Raw genomic sequence first — 17,095 nt, forward strand, 5'->3', positions numbered from 1 at the left:
CCTGACCAACACACAGCAAAAATCTCACCAACCCGAGAGCCGCAGCAGCAAAGCATGTTTAACTGTACACAGAAGGCTATGCTGCAGAATAGTTCACGTATAAACTCTGTTAACTCTGCCTCTGGATTTGAATGTAGATTACGAGCCTCTCCCCCTTCATCATATTCTCTTTCTCTCTGGTTCTCTCCCTCCCTCAGGCTCTCCCCCTCTCTCGTAATCTCCCTCTCCACCTTCAACATTCTCTCGCTCCTTTATTTATCTCTCTAGTTTTCCTCCCATTATGTCCCTTACTCACTCTCTCTCTCTGCAGTATATCTCTTTTGCTTCTGTAATCCTGGGACTATCATCCACAGCTTCAGTGTGAAAGACTGGAAAAGGTAGAAGGGCACTCTTGCTTTCGGTCTCACCTTTTCCTTCGCTCGCTCTGTCTCCTGTTCTCTCTCTCTCTCTCTCTCTCTCTCTCTCTCTCTCTCTCTCTCTCTCTCTCTCTCTCTCTCTCTCTCTCTCTCTCTCTCTCTCTCTCTCTCTCTCTCTCTCTCTCTCTCTCTCTCTCTCTCTCTCTCTCTCTCTCTCTCTCTCTCTCTCTCTCTCTCTCTCTCTCTCTCTCTCTCTCTCTCTCTCTCTCTCTCTCTCTCTCTCTCTATTTTTTTTTATCTCATCCTTTTTCTTTCTGTCTCCCTTTCTTTCTCTCCTTATCTCCTGCTCCATTCTCTCCTCCTGCCTCTCGTAAGGTTTGCTCCCGTTGGAAGCGAGAGGCCAGCAGCTGTGTCTGAGGACAGAGAGCTAGGGGACTTTCTCCCTCTCTCTCGCTACCCCCAGTCTGCGTTGATCTGAGGTGACTCCAGTGGCTGTCATCCATGGTGACAGACGTGGTGATACCCTGATGGGCCAGCGCCAACAGGGGGAAGGAGCGGGGGATAGAAAGGGTCGTTATCAGTGGAGGGGTTGTTGCTGCCATATGGCAGCACCAGTATGACCCTGGTTTAACATCCTTGTTACATGGATGTGCGTGAGCGTGTAGCGTGCGTGCGTGCGAGTGACTCACCATACACATACTTTTCATGATTTGATGTCTGGATGAGTTGTGTGTTTGTGGACAGGTAATTAAGATTAAAGTATGTGATGTACAATATAAAATAATGGCAGAGCTACAGTTGAAGTCGGAAGTTTACATACACCTTAGCCAAATACATTTAAACTTAGTTTCACAATTCCTGACATTTAATCCTAGTAAAATTCCCTGTCTTAGGTCATTTAAGAGCACCACTTTATTTTGAGAATGTGAAATGTCAGAAGAATAGTAAAGAGAATGATTTATTTCAGCTTTTATTTTTTTCATCACATTCCCAGTGGGTCAGAAGTTTACATACACTCAATTAGTATTTGGAACCATTGCCTTTAAATTGTTTAACTTGGGTCAAACGTTTCAGGTAGCCTTCCACAAGCTTCCCACAATAAGTTGGGTCAATGTTGGCCCATTCCTCCTGACAGAGCTGATGTAACTGAGTCAGGTTTGTAGGCCTCCTTGCTCGCACACGCTTTTCCGTTCTGCCCACAAATGTTCTATAGGATTGATGTCAGGGCTTTGTGATGGCCACTCCAATACCTTGACTTTGTTGTCCTTAAGCCATTTTGCCACAACTTTGGAAGTATGCTTGGGGTCATTGTCCATTTGGAAGACCCATTTTCGACCAAGCTTTAACTTCCTGATTGATGTCTTGAGATGTTGCTTCAATATATCTACATACATTTCCTCTTTCATGATGCCATCTATTTTGGGAAATGCACCAGTCCCTCCTGCAGCAAAGCACTCCCACAACATGATGCTGCCACCCTCGTGCTCCACGGTTGGGATGGTGTTCTTCGGCTTGCAAGCCTCCCCCTTTTTCCTCCAAACATAACAATGGTCATTATGGCCAAACAGTTCTATTTTTGTTTCATCAGACCAGAGAACATTTCTCCAAAAAGTACGATCTTTGTCCCCATGTGCAGTTGCTTCTTCCTTGCTGAGTGGCCGCTTATGTTGATAAAGGACTTGTTTTACTGTGGATATACATGCTTTTGTATCTGTTTCCTCCAGCATCTTCACAAGGTCTTTTGCTGTTGTTACGGGATTGATTTACACTTTTTGCACCAAAGTACATTCATCTCTGAGACAGAACGCGTCTCCTTCCTGAGCGGTACGACGGCTGCATGGTCCCATGGTTTTTATACTTGCGTACCTATTGTTTGTACAGTTGAACGAGGTACCTTCAGGCGTTTGGAAATTGCTCTCAAGTATGAACCAGACTTGTGGAGGTCTACAATTTTTGGGGGCTGATTTCTTTTGATTTTCCCATGATGTCAAGCAAAGAGGCACTGAGTTTGATGGTAGGCCTTGAAATACATCCACAGGTACTCAAATGATGTCAATTAGCCTATCGGATGCTTCTAAAGCCATGACATTATTTTTTCCAAGCTGTTTAATGACATCATTTTTTCCAAGCTGTTTAATGGCACAGTCAACTTAGTGTATTTAAACTTCTGACCCACTGGAATTGTGATACAGTGATTTATAAGTGAAATAATCTGTCTGCAAACAATTGTTGGAAAAATTACTTGTGTCATGAACAAAGTAGATGTCCTAACCGACTTGCCCTAACCGACAGAGAGAGAAGACAGGGAGATTGTCAGCGCCGTGTGTATAGGTGGCAGGGAAGTCAGGCGCAGGAGAGTCAAAATGGAGTGTAAATGGAGTCTTTTAATAAATGTCCACGGAACATGCTCCATAACACTAAAAGTACAGACATGAACAAACATGGGTACGAGGACCCATCGCGCACCAACACAACAAATAAACAACACTGACAATAAAACAATCTCTGACAAAGACATGAGGGAAAACAGAGGGTTAAATACACAACAGGTAATGAATGGGATTGAAAACAGGTGTGTGGGAAGACAAGACAAAACCAATGGAAAATTAAAAATGGATCAATGATGGCTAGAAGACCGGTGACGTCGAACGCCGAGCACCGCCCAAACAAGGAGAGGCAACGACTTCGGCAGAAGTCTTGACAGAGATATAGAGATTGATACAGAGACAGGGAGAGAAAGAGAGAGAGGAGAGCCACAGTGAGGTTGACCTTGAGAGGAGCCTAAATAAATGAAGATGTGTTGTCTGCTCCCAGCATGATACACCCCCAGGCTAGCCCCTGGTGCTTTAGTTAGTCATGCTATCCCCCTCTCCCGCTCTCTTCCGTCCTTCTCTCTCTCCCTCCCTGTCCTCTCCATTGCAGCCCTGATTAAGAATTTATTTCCTGAAATCAATTTGACCCTACAGAGCCTGTAAAAATTCAGCCTCACTTCTCTCATACTCTCGCTCAAGTGATGCAGTCTGGCAAATATGATTTTCATATGCATGGTAGGGCAGACTGAAGCAATCTGCACTGACCAAACATGCCAAACCAATCGCACCTGTTAAATTAGACTAGACTAGAGGAAGGCGACCTTCAAGAACAGACCAAACCAATCGCACCCCATCCAATCAAGCCAACCGGTGAGCACAGTGTAGACCAATCACACCCAGATCAAACTGTCCGTGGATATTTCTGGGGATGATCGGATAGCGTGTTAACCAACACGAGTCAAGGTGTACCCAGGTTGTTATTGTCAATATAATTTGTTCTTACCTGGCTGAAAAAAGGTTTAAACATAGAAAGTAGCCATAAGTTATAAACATACACAGAAAATTACAGAAAGTACTAACCTTGCTGGTCTAACAAAATCGTTGACATACTGCCTTCAGCATCCACAAAGATTTCAGAATATTATTATGGTATTGTGCATATCTTAATAGTGTAAATAATTAAGTATTTGTCTGTCTACTGAGTCTATAACAGCGTGGTGCGTCGCAAATTGCATTGGACTCAGGTCAAAGGTAGTGCAATATATAGGGAATAGGCAGCCATTTGGGATGCAGCCTGCATCTTTAGTTACTCTAAACTGGGATTTGTTCTCAATTAGGGAGATCCCATGTCACCACTTCACCCACAAACACTCCCCTCTCCGTTGCCACGGAGACCCGGCATTACCATCGGAGACGAGCACACAGGGATATGAATTACTGCATTAATTATTATGGGGTGCCTTGGGGAGACGTGTGTGTGTGTGTGTGTGTGTGAGTGTCTGTATGTGTGTGAGAGAAGCGGAATTAACATTCATTAAGGTAAAAGACGGAACTTCAGTAGCGAATAACCTTTAGACCTGTCAATCATCTCAGCACTGGGTCATCATCTCTGATTGGACTGTGTATGTTATCAGTGTGAGATGGATTCCTGTATGTGCCTTACACGTACGCCAGCTTCCTTTCCTTATCATCACTACAGATGAGTGGTGTGGCATAGTCTCAAACCCATCACTAAAACAGTGCCCTTGTCATTCCCTCATTTCCTCCACACTCCCAAAGTCACCTAATCCCTCGGTGGAGGGGATTTACATGTCCCCTTGTCAAGGTAAACTTTAGTCAACCCCTCCAGAGTGAACAAGGGCTCTTTTGGTGACAGATTGGGACAGGGCCCGTGGGATTACTTTAACTGTATCTGTGACAGATGTGGGACAGACAGGCACAGTAGGCAGGCCACACTGTGGAGAGATAAAAGGACAATGTAGACAAAATGTATCAATTCTAAATGTTTCAATACTAAATAATAAATGCTGACTAAATTACTAAACAGTAGCAGGTCATAAAATTCCAGAAAAACATCCCAAAATTCCCAGGTTTTCCAGAAATTCCCAGTTGGAGGAATCCCAGTTGGATGATACTTTTCTTGCGTATTCCCTCTTGATTGCGAGAATCCCGAACTGGGATTACTGGAAAACCTGAGGATTTTGGGAAAGTTTATGGAATTATATACAGTATTTGGTGGATGAGGATCCCTTCTCAAGTGGACTACTTAAAATGAAGTGGACTTAAGTCAAAATCATAGGCCCACTATAGCTCCCTCAAGGTAGAGGTGCTATAGGATGTTTTAGGATGCTACGTAACGGGCACTATAATTTTGACGGTGCTCTCTTCTAATGTACCTTAGTGTTCTCCATCTTGTGTATGCCTCTGCTCTGGTCCTGTGTAGGAGGGCTGAAAAATACAGGCTGGTTTTGGTCCCTCCTCTCAGTCTTATTCCATTCTTAATCTTAAAGACTATGATCTACAGTATATAGGAACCTTAGCGGTACTAAGATATATATAGGAACCATTAAAGACTAGAAGAGCTGAAACTAAAACTCAGCTATATGATGTGACCACGAGCAGCAGTATGAACCAATGATAATGCAGGGGAGATCAACCTTTTGCTTTCGGCTGTCTTTGTGTGTTTTGCGGAAGTCCCCACAACTGATAATGTAATGCTAACTTCATATCGCTGAGTCTACCTTCAAAATAACTCCAGGGACCATAAAGCAGACTTAGGACATATTTGACACATGTCAAATACATACCTCAAGTACTTTCAAATACTTTGAGCTGTGCTTGTTTTAGGTTTCCTGGTATCACAGAGCAAATAGTCCTAAAAGTGCAAACTTCAAACTAGACCAAGCACACTTCAAATGCATTTAAGTATTTGACACAGGATATTATGTAGGCTATTTGACCCAGGTCTGTCATGAAATTACTATAAAAAGAACTACACAAACCATAAAGATCCTTATCACGACTACAGGACAGCAAGCAGATGCTGAGTGGGAGGAAAAGTGTGTCACAGACAGGAAGCTTGACCCGGAAGCAAATGACACCCAGCACTGAATGGTTACGGAATAGTTTTTTGTGGTTCATGATCGTAACGAGAGGTAGCTAATAGTAAGTAATGAATGATATACCCTTTGACTTCTCGTGCCTGTTGAACGCAGAAATACAGTGTATGAAACATAGCACGAATACACACCAGACACATCAAAGACAATGGGACAGCAGTGCAATTTCCCTCTAAAGCAGATGATAAATGCTGAAACAGACAGATCACAATGCACCCCCCCCCCCCACACACACACAGTAAAGCATAGCAGTGACAGTGACTACAAACGAAAAGCCGAGATAAGACATACTTATTACAAATCTACAGGCCAATGAAATTTTGTTATTTTCACTTATGTGACATAAAGCGGCGATTTTGGTGTGAATATCCATGAAGAAAACTAGGGTGCAAATTGCAAGTGTACAGAGTGGAGTAACTATGTTTGTTCTGCAACAGACAGTGAAGACACTAATAGTTAGCCAGCGAATGAAACCTGTATCCTGTATGATTCATAGCATCCCGAGGCAGTTATCAATGTCAACAAGCCTTTAACACTTAACCCAATAAAGAAAAGGACATTGAGGGGACATTTGGATGTAATGTAGTATTATGTGTGTAATGTATGTGCGTGTGTTTGTCTCTCACCTAAGGAATGTTTGGGTGTAATGTAATGGTATGTATTTCATGTAGTAGTAGTAGTAGTAATATTTATCTCCCAGCTTTGGGATGTTTCGATATAATGTATCAGAATATATTGCTGTAGTAGTAAGTGTGTATTGAAGTAGTATGCATGTACTGTAGTAGTAGTATATCATGCAGTCTAAGTAGTAATGCATCTATCTCTCACCTGGGGGAGATGTCACAGCCCTGCTGCATGAAGGCGCCCAGGGAGAACCAGAGGGAGTTGAAGATGCCGAACTCATTGGGGGGCTGGTCGCTGGGCGGACCGTCGGTGCCCTCCTCGGGCTCCTCGGTGTGCCACTCGTACGGGCTGAAGCGGCTGACCAGGAAGAGCACCACGCTCACGCCGATGTAGGCAAACACAATGCACATCCAGATCTCGTAGGCCAGCGGGTCCAGGAAGGAGAACACCCCAGGTTTGGACTTCTGGGGCTTCTTGATCATGATGGAGATGCCCAGTGACATGAAGGGCTTGGAAAAGTCGATCACCTCCTCCCGGACCAGCGTGATTGTCAATGGGGCCACAGCGATTTCCGCTTTCTGTTAATGGGTGGGGGAAGAGAAGGGGGAAAGGGTTAGCCTTTGGACTGGAGAGTCATCTAAGCTGCTAATGAAACTGCTGCCAAAAATGGTAGACAACAGTAGAAACAACTATGGGTTACGACAAGGTTCCCCAACTAGCCCCGAATTTGGCCCGTGGGTTATTTTATTTGGCCGCCCAAGTTTTCTGATCCAATTTGTATTTTCTGGAAGCCTCAGCGATGCACTTGGGGGTCCGGGTGGTATACTCAGCAAGATTTCTCAATTCCATTAACTTCTGCCGGTCGACGGTGCCACTGTGCTCCTTAGCCTGCACCGCCTGAGCTGCAGCTCGGTAGATCCTCTCATACACGGTTGCAGTGAAGCTGTCATTGGAATGAGTGAGTTTAGGGGCAGAGGAAGAGGAGCTTGAAGGGTTGATGAGCTCAGCCAGGGAAGGCTCCACAGGGGGTGGGCTGAACCATCCCGATGACTCCATGTCATGCATATAATGTGGGGGTAAGTGGCCCCACCCAGGAAGACTCCAAAGCACCACACAGTCTTGGAAGGCTGGTACATGTTGTGGGACGGATGTGGAATTACCCTGAGAGGTGATTCCATCAATCCTAATCTTCTTGCAAGGCAAAGGAGGAATAGGACACTCAACATCCAGTTTGGTGGCAGCACGTCTGATTGCCTCGAAGAAGGGGAGGTCAGCCATAGTCTCCTGCCAAACTTCCTCAGTTTTGCTGGTCTGCACAAGCTGAGCAGAGGAGAATAAAGCTTCCTCAGGGGAGTAATCCATCTCCTGGTCAAAGGGGGTGCTGCCTGATGCGGCAAGAGACATGCCATCATTCTCACTTCTGGATCCATCTGAAAGGATGGGCAACCTATGAATTTGCTGGGAGCTCGAGTGGAGGGTAGAGCTTCTCCCTCCTGTGGAACTTTGTTATCAACAGTCATCCTCGAACAAGAGTGAGTCCTGGCCAATACTTTGCTCTACGTTTAATGATGCCGGGTCCCAATTTAGCACAATGCACACACCTAGCGGGGTCAACGAGAGCTGCCTATGCATGGTCCATGCCGAGGCATGTAGCACAGAGCTGATGGGAATCAGGCCGGGACATGCCGTTGCAGCAATTGCCAGGGCAAGCCTTGTTTGGCTTGGCCGCTTTCTCTCCCCCTTGGTTGGTACACTCGAGGATATCGTTTCGAATGGATGGACGGAAACAGATGGAATTACCGGGGAGGAGGCTAGCAAGCTCACTACTCGACACACTACTATTCGATGGGGAAGTCGAACGAGAAATGGAAGTAACGGGAGACTATCGGGGTAACGATAGCTGGAAGTCAGATAAGCAGAAACAGTCTAAATACTTTCAGAAACAGTACCGCTCGGGTTTAGTCACGTAGACCGAGCGGGGGTTAGCCCAAAGGTTTCTAGTTTAAAACCACATGCAGCGCTGGTAGCCAACTAGCAAGCTAAGAGACCATAAAGCTAGCTAACTCTGAACGATGGAGACACACGGAGAGCTAGAAAATCAGGAGTAGAAGTGGTTAAAACTACACTGTAAAACAAATGTAGTTGTTTCAACTAAATATTATTATGTAATTGGTTCCTTTTTTTTGTTTACTCAACTTTTCAATCAAAGTTTTACCAGAATGTAACATTGTTTTGTTGGCCCAACCTTTGCTCCAACATAAGAAAACATAGGCAAAAATTCAGACCACTTAAAATTGTGTTATTTAAACAGAGTAATATGCCCAACAAACACTAGACAATTGTGCAGAAAAACGTAAAATTGCTTCAGTAAGTAAATCAAATCAATGATGAGAGAATAGTCAGAATAAATGATCAATGATACAGGCATTGTGGCATTGCAGGAAGATCGGAATGTGGTTGAAGAGGTTCAAATCCCAGGTAAGGACAAGTTGAATAATAATGACAGTATACAGTGCATTCGGAAAGTATTCAGACCCCTTGACTTTTACCACATTTTGTTATGTTACAGCCTTATTCTAAAATTGATTAAATAAAACATGTTCCTCATCAATTTACACAATATACCCTATAATGACAAAGCATAAACAGGTTTTTAGAAATCTTTGCAAATTAAAAAAGAAAAAAACATAAATACCTTATTTACATAAGTATTCAGCCACTTAGCCATGAGACTCAAAATTGAGCTCAGGTGCATCCTGTTTCCATTGATCATCCTTGAGATGTTTCTACAACTTGATTGGAGTCCACAGTCCCACAGTCCCAAAGGTCCCACAGTTGACAGTGAATGTCAGAGCAAAAATCAAACCATGAGGTCGAAGGAATTGTCCGTAGAGCTCAGAGACAGAATTGTGGTCAAGGCACAGATCTGGGGAAGGGTACCAAAAAAATTCTGCAGCATTGAAGGACCCCAAGAACACAGTGGCCTCCATATTTCTTAAATGGAAGAAGTTTGGAACCACTAAGACTCTTTCTAGAGCTGGCTGCCCGGCCAAACGGAGCAATCAGGGGAGAAGAGGCTTGGTCAGGGAGGTGACCAAGATCCCGATGGTCACTCTGACAGAGCTCCAGAGTTCCTCCGTGGAGATGGGAAAACCTTTCAGAAGGACAACCATCTCTGCAGCACTCCACCAATCAGGCCTTTATGATAGAGTGGCCAGATGGAACCCACTTCTCATTAAAAGGCACATGACAGCCCGCTTGGTGTTTGCCAAAAGGCACCTAAAGGACTCCCAGACCATTTATTTATTTTATTTATTTTTATTTAACCAGGCAAGTGAGTTAAGAACAAATTCTTATTTACAATGACAGCCTACCAAAAGGCAAACAGACCTCCTGCATGGACAGGGGATGGAATAAAAAATAAAAAATAAATTAAATAAAAATATAGGTCAAAACACACATCATGACAAGAGAGACAACACTACATAAAGAGAGACCTAAGACAACAACATTGCATGGTAGCAACACAACATGACAACAACATGAGAAACAAGATTCTCTGGTCTGATGAAACCAAGATTTAACTCGTTGGCCCAAATTCCAAGGATGACGTCTGGAGGAAACCTGGCACCATCCCTATGGTGAAGCATGGTGGTGGCAGCATCATGCTGTGGGGATGTTTTTCAGTGGCAGGGACTGGGAGACTAGTCAGGATCGAGGAAAAGATGAATGGAGCAAAGTACAGAGTTCCTTGATAAAAACCTGCTCCAGATCGCTCAGCACCTCAGACTGGGGCGAAGGTTCACCTTCCAACAGGACAACGACCCTAACCACACAGCCAAGACCAAGCAGGAGTGGTTTTGGGACAAGTCTGTGAATGTCCTTGAGTGGTCCACCCAGAGCCTGGACTTGAACCTGGAGAGACCTGAAAATAGCTGTGCAGCGACGCTCCCCATCCAACCTGACAGAGTTTGAGTGGATCTGCAAAGAAGAATGGGAGAAACGTCCCAAATACAGGTGTGCCGAGGTTGTAGCATCATACCCAGGAAGACGCAATGCTGTAATCGCTGCCAAAGGTGCTTCATCAAAGTACTGAGTAAAGTATCTGAATACTTATGTAGATATAATATATCTGTTTTTTACATTTGTAATACATTTGCAAAAATGTCTAAAAACCTGTTTTTGCTTTGTCATTATGGGGTGTTGTGTGTAGATTGATGAGGGAAAAAAGGCTGTAGCGTAATTTTTTTTTTGAAAAAGTCAAGGGGTCTGAATAGTTTCTGAATGCACTGTAACTGAACATTTACAATGTAATTATGTATGTCATCGTGTGTCAAATATGTACATAGAAAACATTATATGTTCAAAGCGCTGTGACTAGTTCCAGTGTAACTAGTTCCAGAGCCTTTTTTAGGTAAAATGCCCAAAAATAATAATTTCTAGTTGAACATATGAGACAAGTTGAGCAAACACATTGTTTTAAGTTGACAGAATTTTTGCTTACGTTTTCTCATGCTGGAGCTAAGTTTGAGCCAAATAAAAATGTTATGTTCAGGTAACACTGACTGAAAAGTTGAATAAACAAAAACAGTCTGTGGAACCAGTTACTTACTAATAATTAGTGGATGCGAGCTTCGACTGAAAGCCATTGGGGTGTACGGAAGAGTGGGGTGACATGAGTGAACTTGGGAAGGTTGAACACCAGAGTCTGCAGCATTCTGGATAAGTTGCAGAGGTTTGATGGCACAAGCGGTGAGCCCATCCAACAGAGAGTTGCAGTAGTTCAGACAGGATATGACGAGTTGGACCTGAGGTCACTTCCTGTGTGAGGAAAAGTTGTACTCTACAGATGTTGTAGAGCATGAACCTGCAGGAGTGAGTCACTGCTTTGATGTTTGCAAAGAACAACAGGGTCACGTTGCCCAGGGTCAAGCCAAGGTTTTTTGCACTCTGGGAGGGGAACACTGTGGAGTTTCCGACCATGATGGAGAGGTTTTGGAGCAGGCAGCCCTTCCTGGGATAAAGAGCAGCTCTGTCTTGTCGAGTTTGAGTTTGAAGGGGTGGGCCAACATTCAAACTGAAATATCTGCCAGGCATGCAGAGATGTGTGTCACCACCTGGGTGTCAGAAGGGGTGAGTGTCATCCACACAGCAATGATAGAAGAGATCATGAGAGGATATGATGGCGCCAAGTGACTTGGTTTATAGAGAGGAGAAGGCCTAGAACCGAGCCATGGATGACACCAGTAGTGAGAGCATGTGGTGCAGACACAGATCCTCTCCACACCACCTGGTAGGAGCGACCTGCAATCCAGGAGTGTGCAGAGCCTGAGAAGCCCAGCCCTGAGAGCGTGGAGACGAGGATCTGATGATTCACGGTGTCGAAGGCAGCGGATAGATCTAGGAGGATGAGAACAGAGGAGTCAGCTTTGGCAGAGCGGAGATCCTCTGTGATACAGAGAAGAGCAGTCTCAGTTGAGTGACCCATCTTGGTTAGGTTCAAGAAAATCGCTCTGAGAAAGATAACAAGAGAGTCGGTCAGCTACAGTTCGTCAGAGCCAAAGAAGACAGGGGCTTATGTATCAAGCGTCTCAGAGCTGGAGTGCTGATCTAGGATCAGGTTCCTTCTGTCTGTGTAATCTTATTCATTGGGATCTAAAAGGCAAAATGTACCCGAAATCAGCACTCCTATATTGAGAACTGTTTTCCTAGTCGACCCCGTCTATCATTAACAAGTTTGGCTATCCTTCTATCTGTCACAATCACTAAGCATGCCAATCACAAGCCCGAACAACAATAACAATCACGCATATTCTCTCTCCATCCAGCTATTTTTCATTTAATTTCGCTACTTTTTCTGATGAAAGACATCTTACAATGATCAAGTTTAGAACAGAAAAAGATAGAGAGTCGCTCTAATCCTAGTGGCTTAATTCAAAAGGCTGCAGATCGGGAGAAGGGGATGAAATAACTTGGTTGGAGAAAAATGTTAACAACAAAAGAAATGGAACATCCTGCGAGAGGGAATATTGCTTATTTGTGGCAAATCCACAAACCAGATTACTGTTAGTGATTTAGCAACACTTCTGACCTTGACAGCCTGGGCATTGGCTGTCGGGAATTTGGGATTCATCAACAAAAAATGTATTCAAGTTTTATATACAGTGCCTTGCGAAAGTATTCGGCCCCCTTGAACTTTGCGACCTTTTGCCACATTTCAGGCTTCAAACATAAAGATATAAAACTGTATTTTTTTGTGAAGAATCAACAACAAGTGGGACACAATCATGAAGTGGAACGACATTTATTGGATATTTCAAACTTTTTTAACAAATCAAAAACTGAAAAATTGGGCGCGCAAAATTATTCAGCCCCTTTAATTTCAGTGCAGCAAACTCTCTCCAGAAGTTCAGTGAGGATCTCTGAATGATCCAATGTTGACCTAAATGACTAATGATGATAAATACAATCCACCTGTGTGTAATCAAGTCTCCGTATAAATGCACCTGCACTGTGATAGTCTCAGAGGTCCGTTAAAAGCACAGAGAGCATCATGAAGAACAAGGAACACACCAGGCAGGTCCGAGATACTGTTGTGAAGAAGTTTAAAGCCGGATTTGGATACAAAAAGATTTCCCAAGCTTTAAACATCCCAAGGAGCACTGTGCAAGCGATAATATTGAAATGGAAGGAGTATCAGACCACTGCAAATCTACCAAGACCTGGCCGTCCCTCTAAACTTTCAGCTCATACAAGGAGAAGACTGATCAGAGATGCAGCCAAGAGGCCCATGATCACTCTGGATGAACTGCAGAGATCTACAGCTGAGGTGGGAGACTGTCCATAGGACAACAATCAGTCGTATATTGCACAAATCTGGCCTTTATGGAAGAGTGGCAAGAAGAAAGCCATTTCTTAAAGATATCCATAAAAAGTGTTGTTTAAAGTTTGCCACAAGCCACCTGGGAGACACACCAAACATGTGGAAGAAGGTGCTCTGGTCAGATGAAACCAAAATTGAACTTTTTGGCAACAATGCAAAACGTTATGTTTGGCGTAAAGGCAACACAGCTGAACACACCATCCCCACTGTCAAACATGGTGGTGGCAGCATCATGGTTTGGGCCTGCTTTTCTTCAGCAGGGACAGGGAAGATGGTTAAAATTGATGGGAAGATGGATGGAGCCAAATACAGGACCATTCTGGAAGAACCTGATGGAGTCTGCAAAAGACCTGAGACTGGGACGGAGATTTGTCTTCCAACAAGACAATGGTCCAAAACATAAAGCAAAATCTACAATGGAATGGTTCAAAAATAAACATATCCAGGTGTTAGAATGGCCAAGTCAAAGTCCAGACCTGAATCCAATCGAATCTGTGGAAAGAACTGAAAACTGCTGTTCACAAATGCTCTCCATCCAACCTCACTGAGCTCGAGCTGTTTTGCAAGGAGGAATGGGAAAAAATGTCAGTCTCTCGATGTGCAAAACTGATAGAGACATACCCCAAGCGACTTACAGCTGTAATCGCAGCAAAAGGTGGCGCTACAAAGTATTAACTTAAGGGGGCTGAATAATTTTGCACGCCCAATTTGTCAGTTTTTGATTTGTTAAAAAAGTTTGAAATATCCAATAAATGTCGTTCCACTTCATGATTGTGTCCCACTTGTTGTTGATTCTTCACAAAAAAATACAGTTTTATATCTTTATGTTTAAAGCCTGAAATGTGGCAAAAAGTCGCAAAGTTCAAGGGGGCCGAATACTTTCGCAAGGCACTGTATTACAACAAGCCGACACATTGCATGGAGGGAACGAGGGAGAAAGAAAAAAACAGAGATACAATTTCCTTCCTCTTCAGCATAAAACAGGTCGGCTTGCATTGAGGATGCATTCAAATACATGACAGGGCTGACATGGGGGGAGACCTTTTGCGGTGACACGGGCTTTGAAAGAGACTGTCCGAAGGTGAATGGTCACCAGGCAAGGTCTTAGAGACGGTAAAGTGCTGACGGGCTAAGCTCTGGGCTCATAGCTTCCCTCTGCACCGTAAGAGCTCTGCAAGCTCCTTAAGCCTTTACGTGTGCGCGCACACACACAAACACACACAGCACTCACCTCTGTCACCATGAAGTGCTTTGAGAGGCTAGTCAAGGACCATATCACCTCCACCATATCACCTAGGAACCCATTACAATTTGCGAACTAATACACTGCACACTGCCTTATCTCACCTGGACAAGAGGAATACAACGTATGTGAGAATGCTGTTCATCGACTACAGCTCTGCTTCCAAACACCATAGTGCCCTCCAAGTATGTCACTATGCTCAGGGCCCTGGATCTGAACCCCTCCCTGTGCAATTGTGTCCTAGACTTCCTGACGGGCTGACCCCAGGTGGTGAGGCTAGGCAACAACACCTCCGCCACACTGATCTTTAACACGGGGGTGTGTACTCAGCCCCATCCAGTACTCCCTGTTAACCCATGACTGCGTGGCTACTCATGACTCCTACTCAATCATCAAGTTTGCTGAGGACATGACAGTGATAGGCCTGATTACCAACGATGAAGAGACAGCTTACAGGGTGGAGGTTAGAGACCTGCCAGTGGTACCAGGAAAATAACCTCTCCCTCGATGGAAAAAAAAGAGGAGCTGATCGTAAACTACAGGAGACAGAGGAGGGAGCAGGCCCCCATCTACATCAATGGGGCCGGAGTGGAGAGGGTCAAAAGCTTCAAGTTCCTTGGCGTGCACATCACTGAGGACCTGAAATGGTCCCACCACCCCGACACCGTTGTGAAGAAGGCGCAACAGCACCTCTACAACCTCAGGCGGCTGAATAAATTCAGCACAGCCACTAAGACCCTCGTGAAAATCTACAGATGCACCATTGAGAGCATTCTCTCGGGCTACATCACCGCCTGGTACGGCAACTGCACCGCCCTCAACTAAATGGCTCTCGCGGTCAGCCCATCCAGGATATTTACAGCACATTTGCAACACACGCACATACTGTTGACTTCAATGCTTCCCACAGTTGTGTCAAGTTGGCTGGTGGTCCTTTGGGTGTTGGACCATTCTTAATAAACACTGGAAACTGTTAAACGTTGCAGTGTTGCAGTTCTTGACACACTCAAACCGGTGCGCCTGGCACCTACTACCATACTTCGTTCAAAGGCACTTTTATCTTTTGTCCTGCCCATTCACCCGTGGAATGGCACACATGCACAATCCCGGTATTAATTATCTCAAGATTTAAAAATCCTTCTTTAACCTGTCTCCTCCCCTTTATCTACACTGATTGAAGTGGATTTAACAGGTGACTTCCATAAGGGATCATAGCTTCCACCTGGATTCACCTGGTCAGTCTGTCATGGAAATGTTTTGTACATTCAGAGCACATTAAACATGGGACCGTTTCTTTTATACTGTTTTTCACACTGTGTATTAATTTACTGTGTTCTTCACATAGCTCATTGTAATATATCTACTGATGTACATATCATTCTTAGGTGACCTTTTTGGTGTATCTACACATATTGAATTTGGGTCACTGATACAGTGTTATTGTGGTTGTTAACTGGATTCGTTCTGACATTTGTGATTTCTTGGTTCTAGTCTTTTATTATTATTTGTGTACTTGTTCGACATTTTTGGACATGCATTTCGCTGCACCTGCTATAAAATCTTCTAAACTGTGTACGCGACCAATAAACGTTTGATTTTGACACACACACACCCTACACCTGTACATTAACCCTGTTATCTCTCAGAAACACACAAGGTAGCTAAGCACCAGTAAGACCCCTTAACCTCTTTTAGCAGACACAATTTAACCCTCTCAACAATTAAAACATCACACACAAAACACTCTTTGACCCCTACACTTCTATCGCACTTGACACACTACACTGGTCCCAGCTCTAGCCCCTAGCACCAGGAACTTGTAAGAGTCTATATAAGCACCAGGATTGCTCAATTCCGGAAACTTGATCAGAATTCCAAATTTTTTCAGAAGTCCCGGTTGCAAGATTTTCAGGAATCAAAAGGGAATCCAACCCGGTTTTGTGATTTTTGGAAAAGTTTACCAGAAAAGTCCACCCTAATAGGCATCCCCCATGCCAAGTTTTAGTTTGGTCAAGATCTACAGTACCAGTCAAAAGTTTGGACACACCTACTCATTCAAGGGTTTTTCTTTATTTGTACTATTTTCTGCATTGTAGAATAATAGTGAAGACATCAAAACTATGAAATAACACATATGGAATCATGTAGTAACCCATTTTTTTTTTAAACAAATCAAAGTATATTTTATATTTGAGATTCTTAAAGTAGACACTCTTTGCCTTGACAGTTTTGCGCACTCTTGGCATTCTCTCAACCAGCTTCACGAGGTAATCACCTGGAATACATTTTAATTAAACAGGTGTGCCTTGTTAAAAGTTAATTTGTGGAATTTCTTTCCTTCTTAATGCATTTGAGCCAATCAGTTGTGTTGTGACAAGGTAGGGGTGGTATACAGAAGATAGCTCTATTTGGTAAAGTTTTATTTGTGAAGAACTGCTCAAATAAGCAAAGAGAAATGACAGTCCATCATTACTTTCAAGACATGAAGGTCAGCCAATCTGGAAAATTTCAAGAACTTTAAAAGTTTCTTCAAGTGCAGTCGCAAAAACCATTAAAGT

General features: G+C 43.8%; 1 protein-coding gene across 4 annotated transcripts in view; it reads right to left on the reverse strand.

The window, feature by feature from the left end:
• gria4b (glutamate receptor, ionotropic, AMPA 4b) overlaps positions 1–17,095 on the reverse strand; it is a 163,061-nt gene that overhangs the window by 23,615 nt on the left and 122,351 nt on the right. For all 4 annotated transcript variants that reach the window (XR_005034988.1, XM_036937641.1, XM_036937640.1 and 1 more), the window contains exon 11: positions 6,616–6,989. Coding sequence is in view for 3 of the 4 variants with exons in the window: in XM_036937641.1 (XP_036793536.1) it covers positions 6,616–6,989 (374 nt within the window). In the remaining variant the exon portion in view is untranslated. The remainder of the gene's footprint in view (positions 1–6,615; positions 6,990–17,095) is intronic.

The sequence above is a fragment of the Oncorhynchus mykiss genome, chromosome 12 (genome assembly GCF_013265735.2).
Source record: "Oncorhynchus mykiss isolate Arlee chromosome 12, USDA_OmykA_1.1, whole genome shotgun sequence".
NCBI classification, from domain to species: domain Eukaryota; kingdom Metazoa; phylum Chordata; class Actinopteri; order Salmoniformes; family Salmonidae; genus Oncorhynchus; species Oncorhynchus mykiss.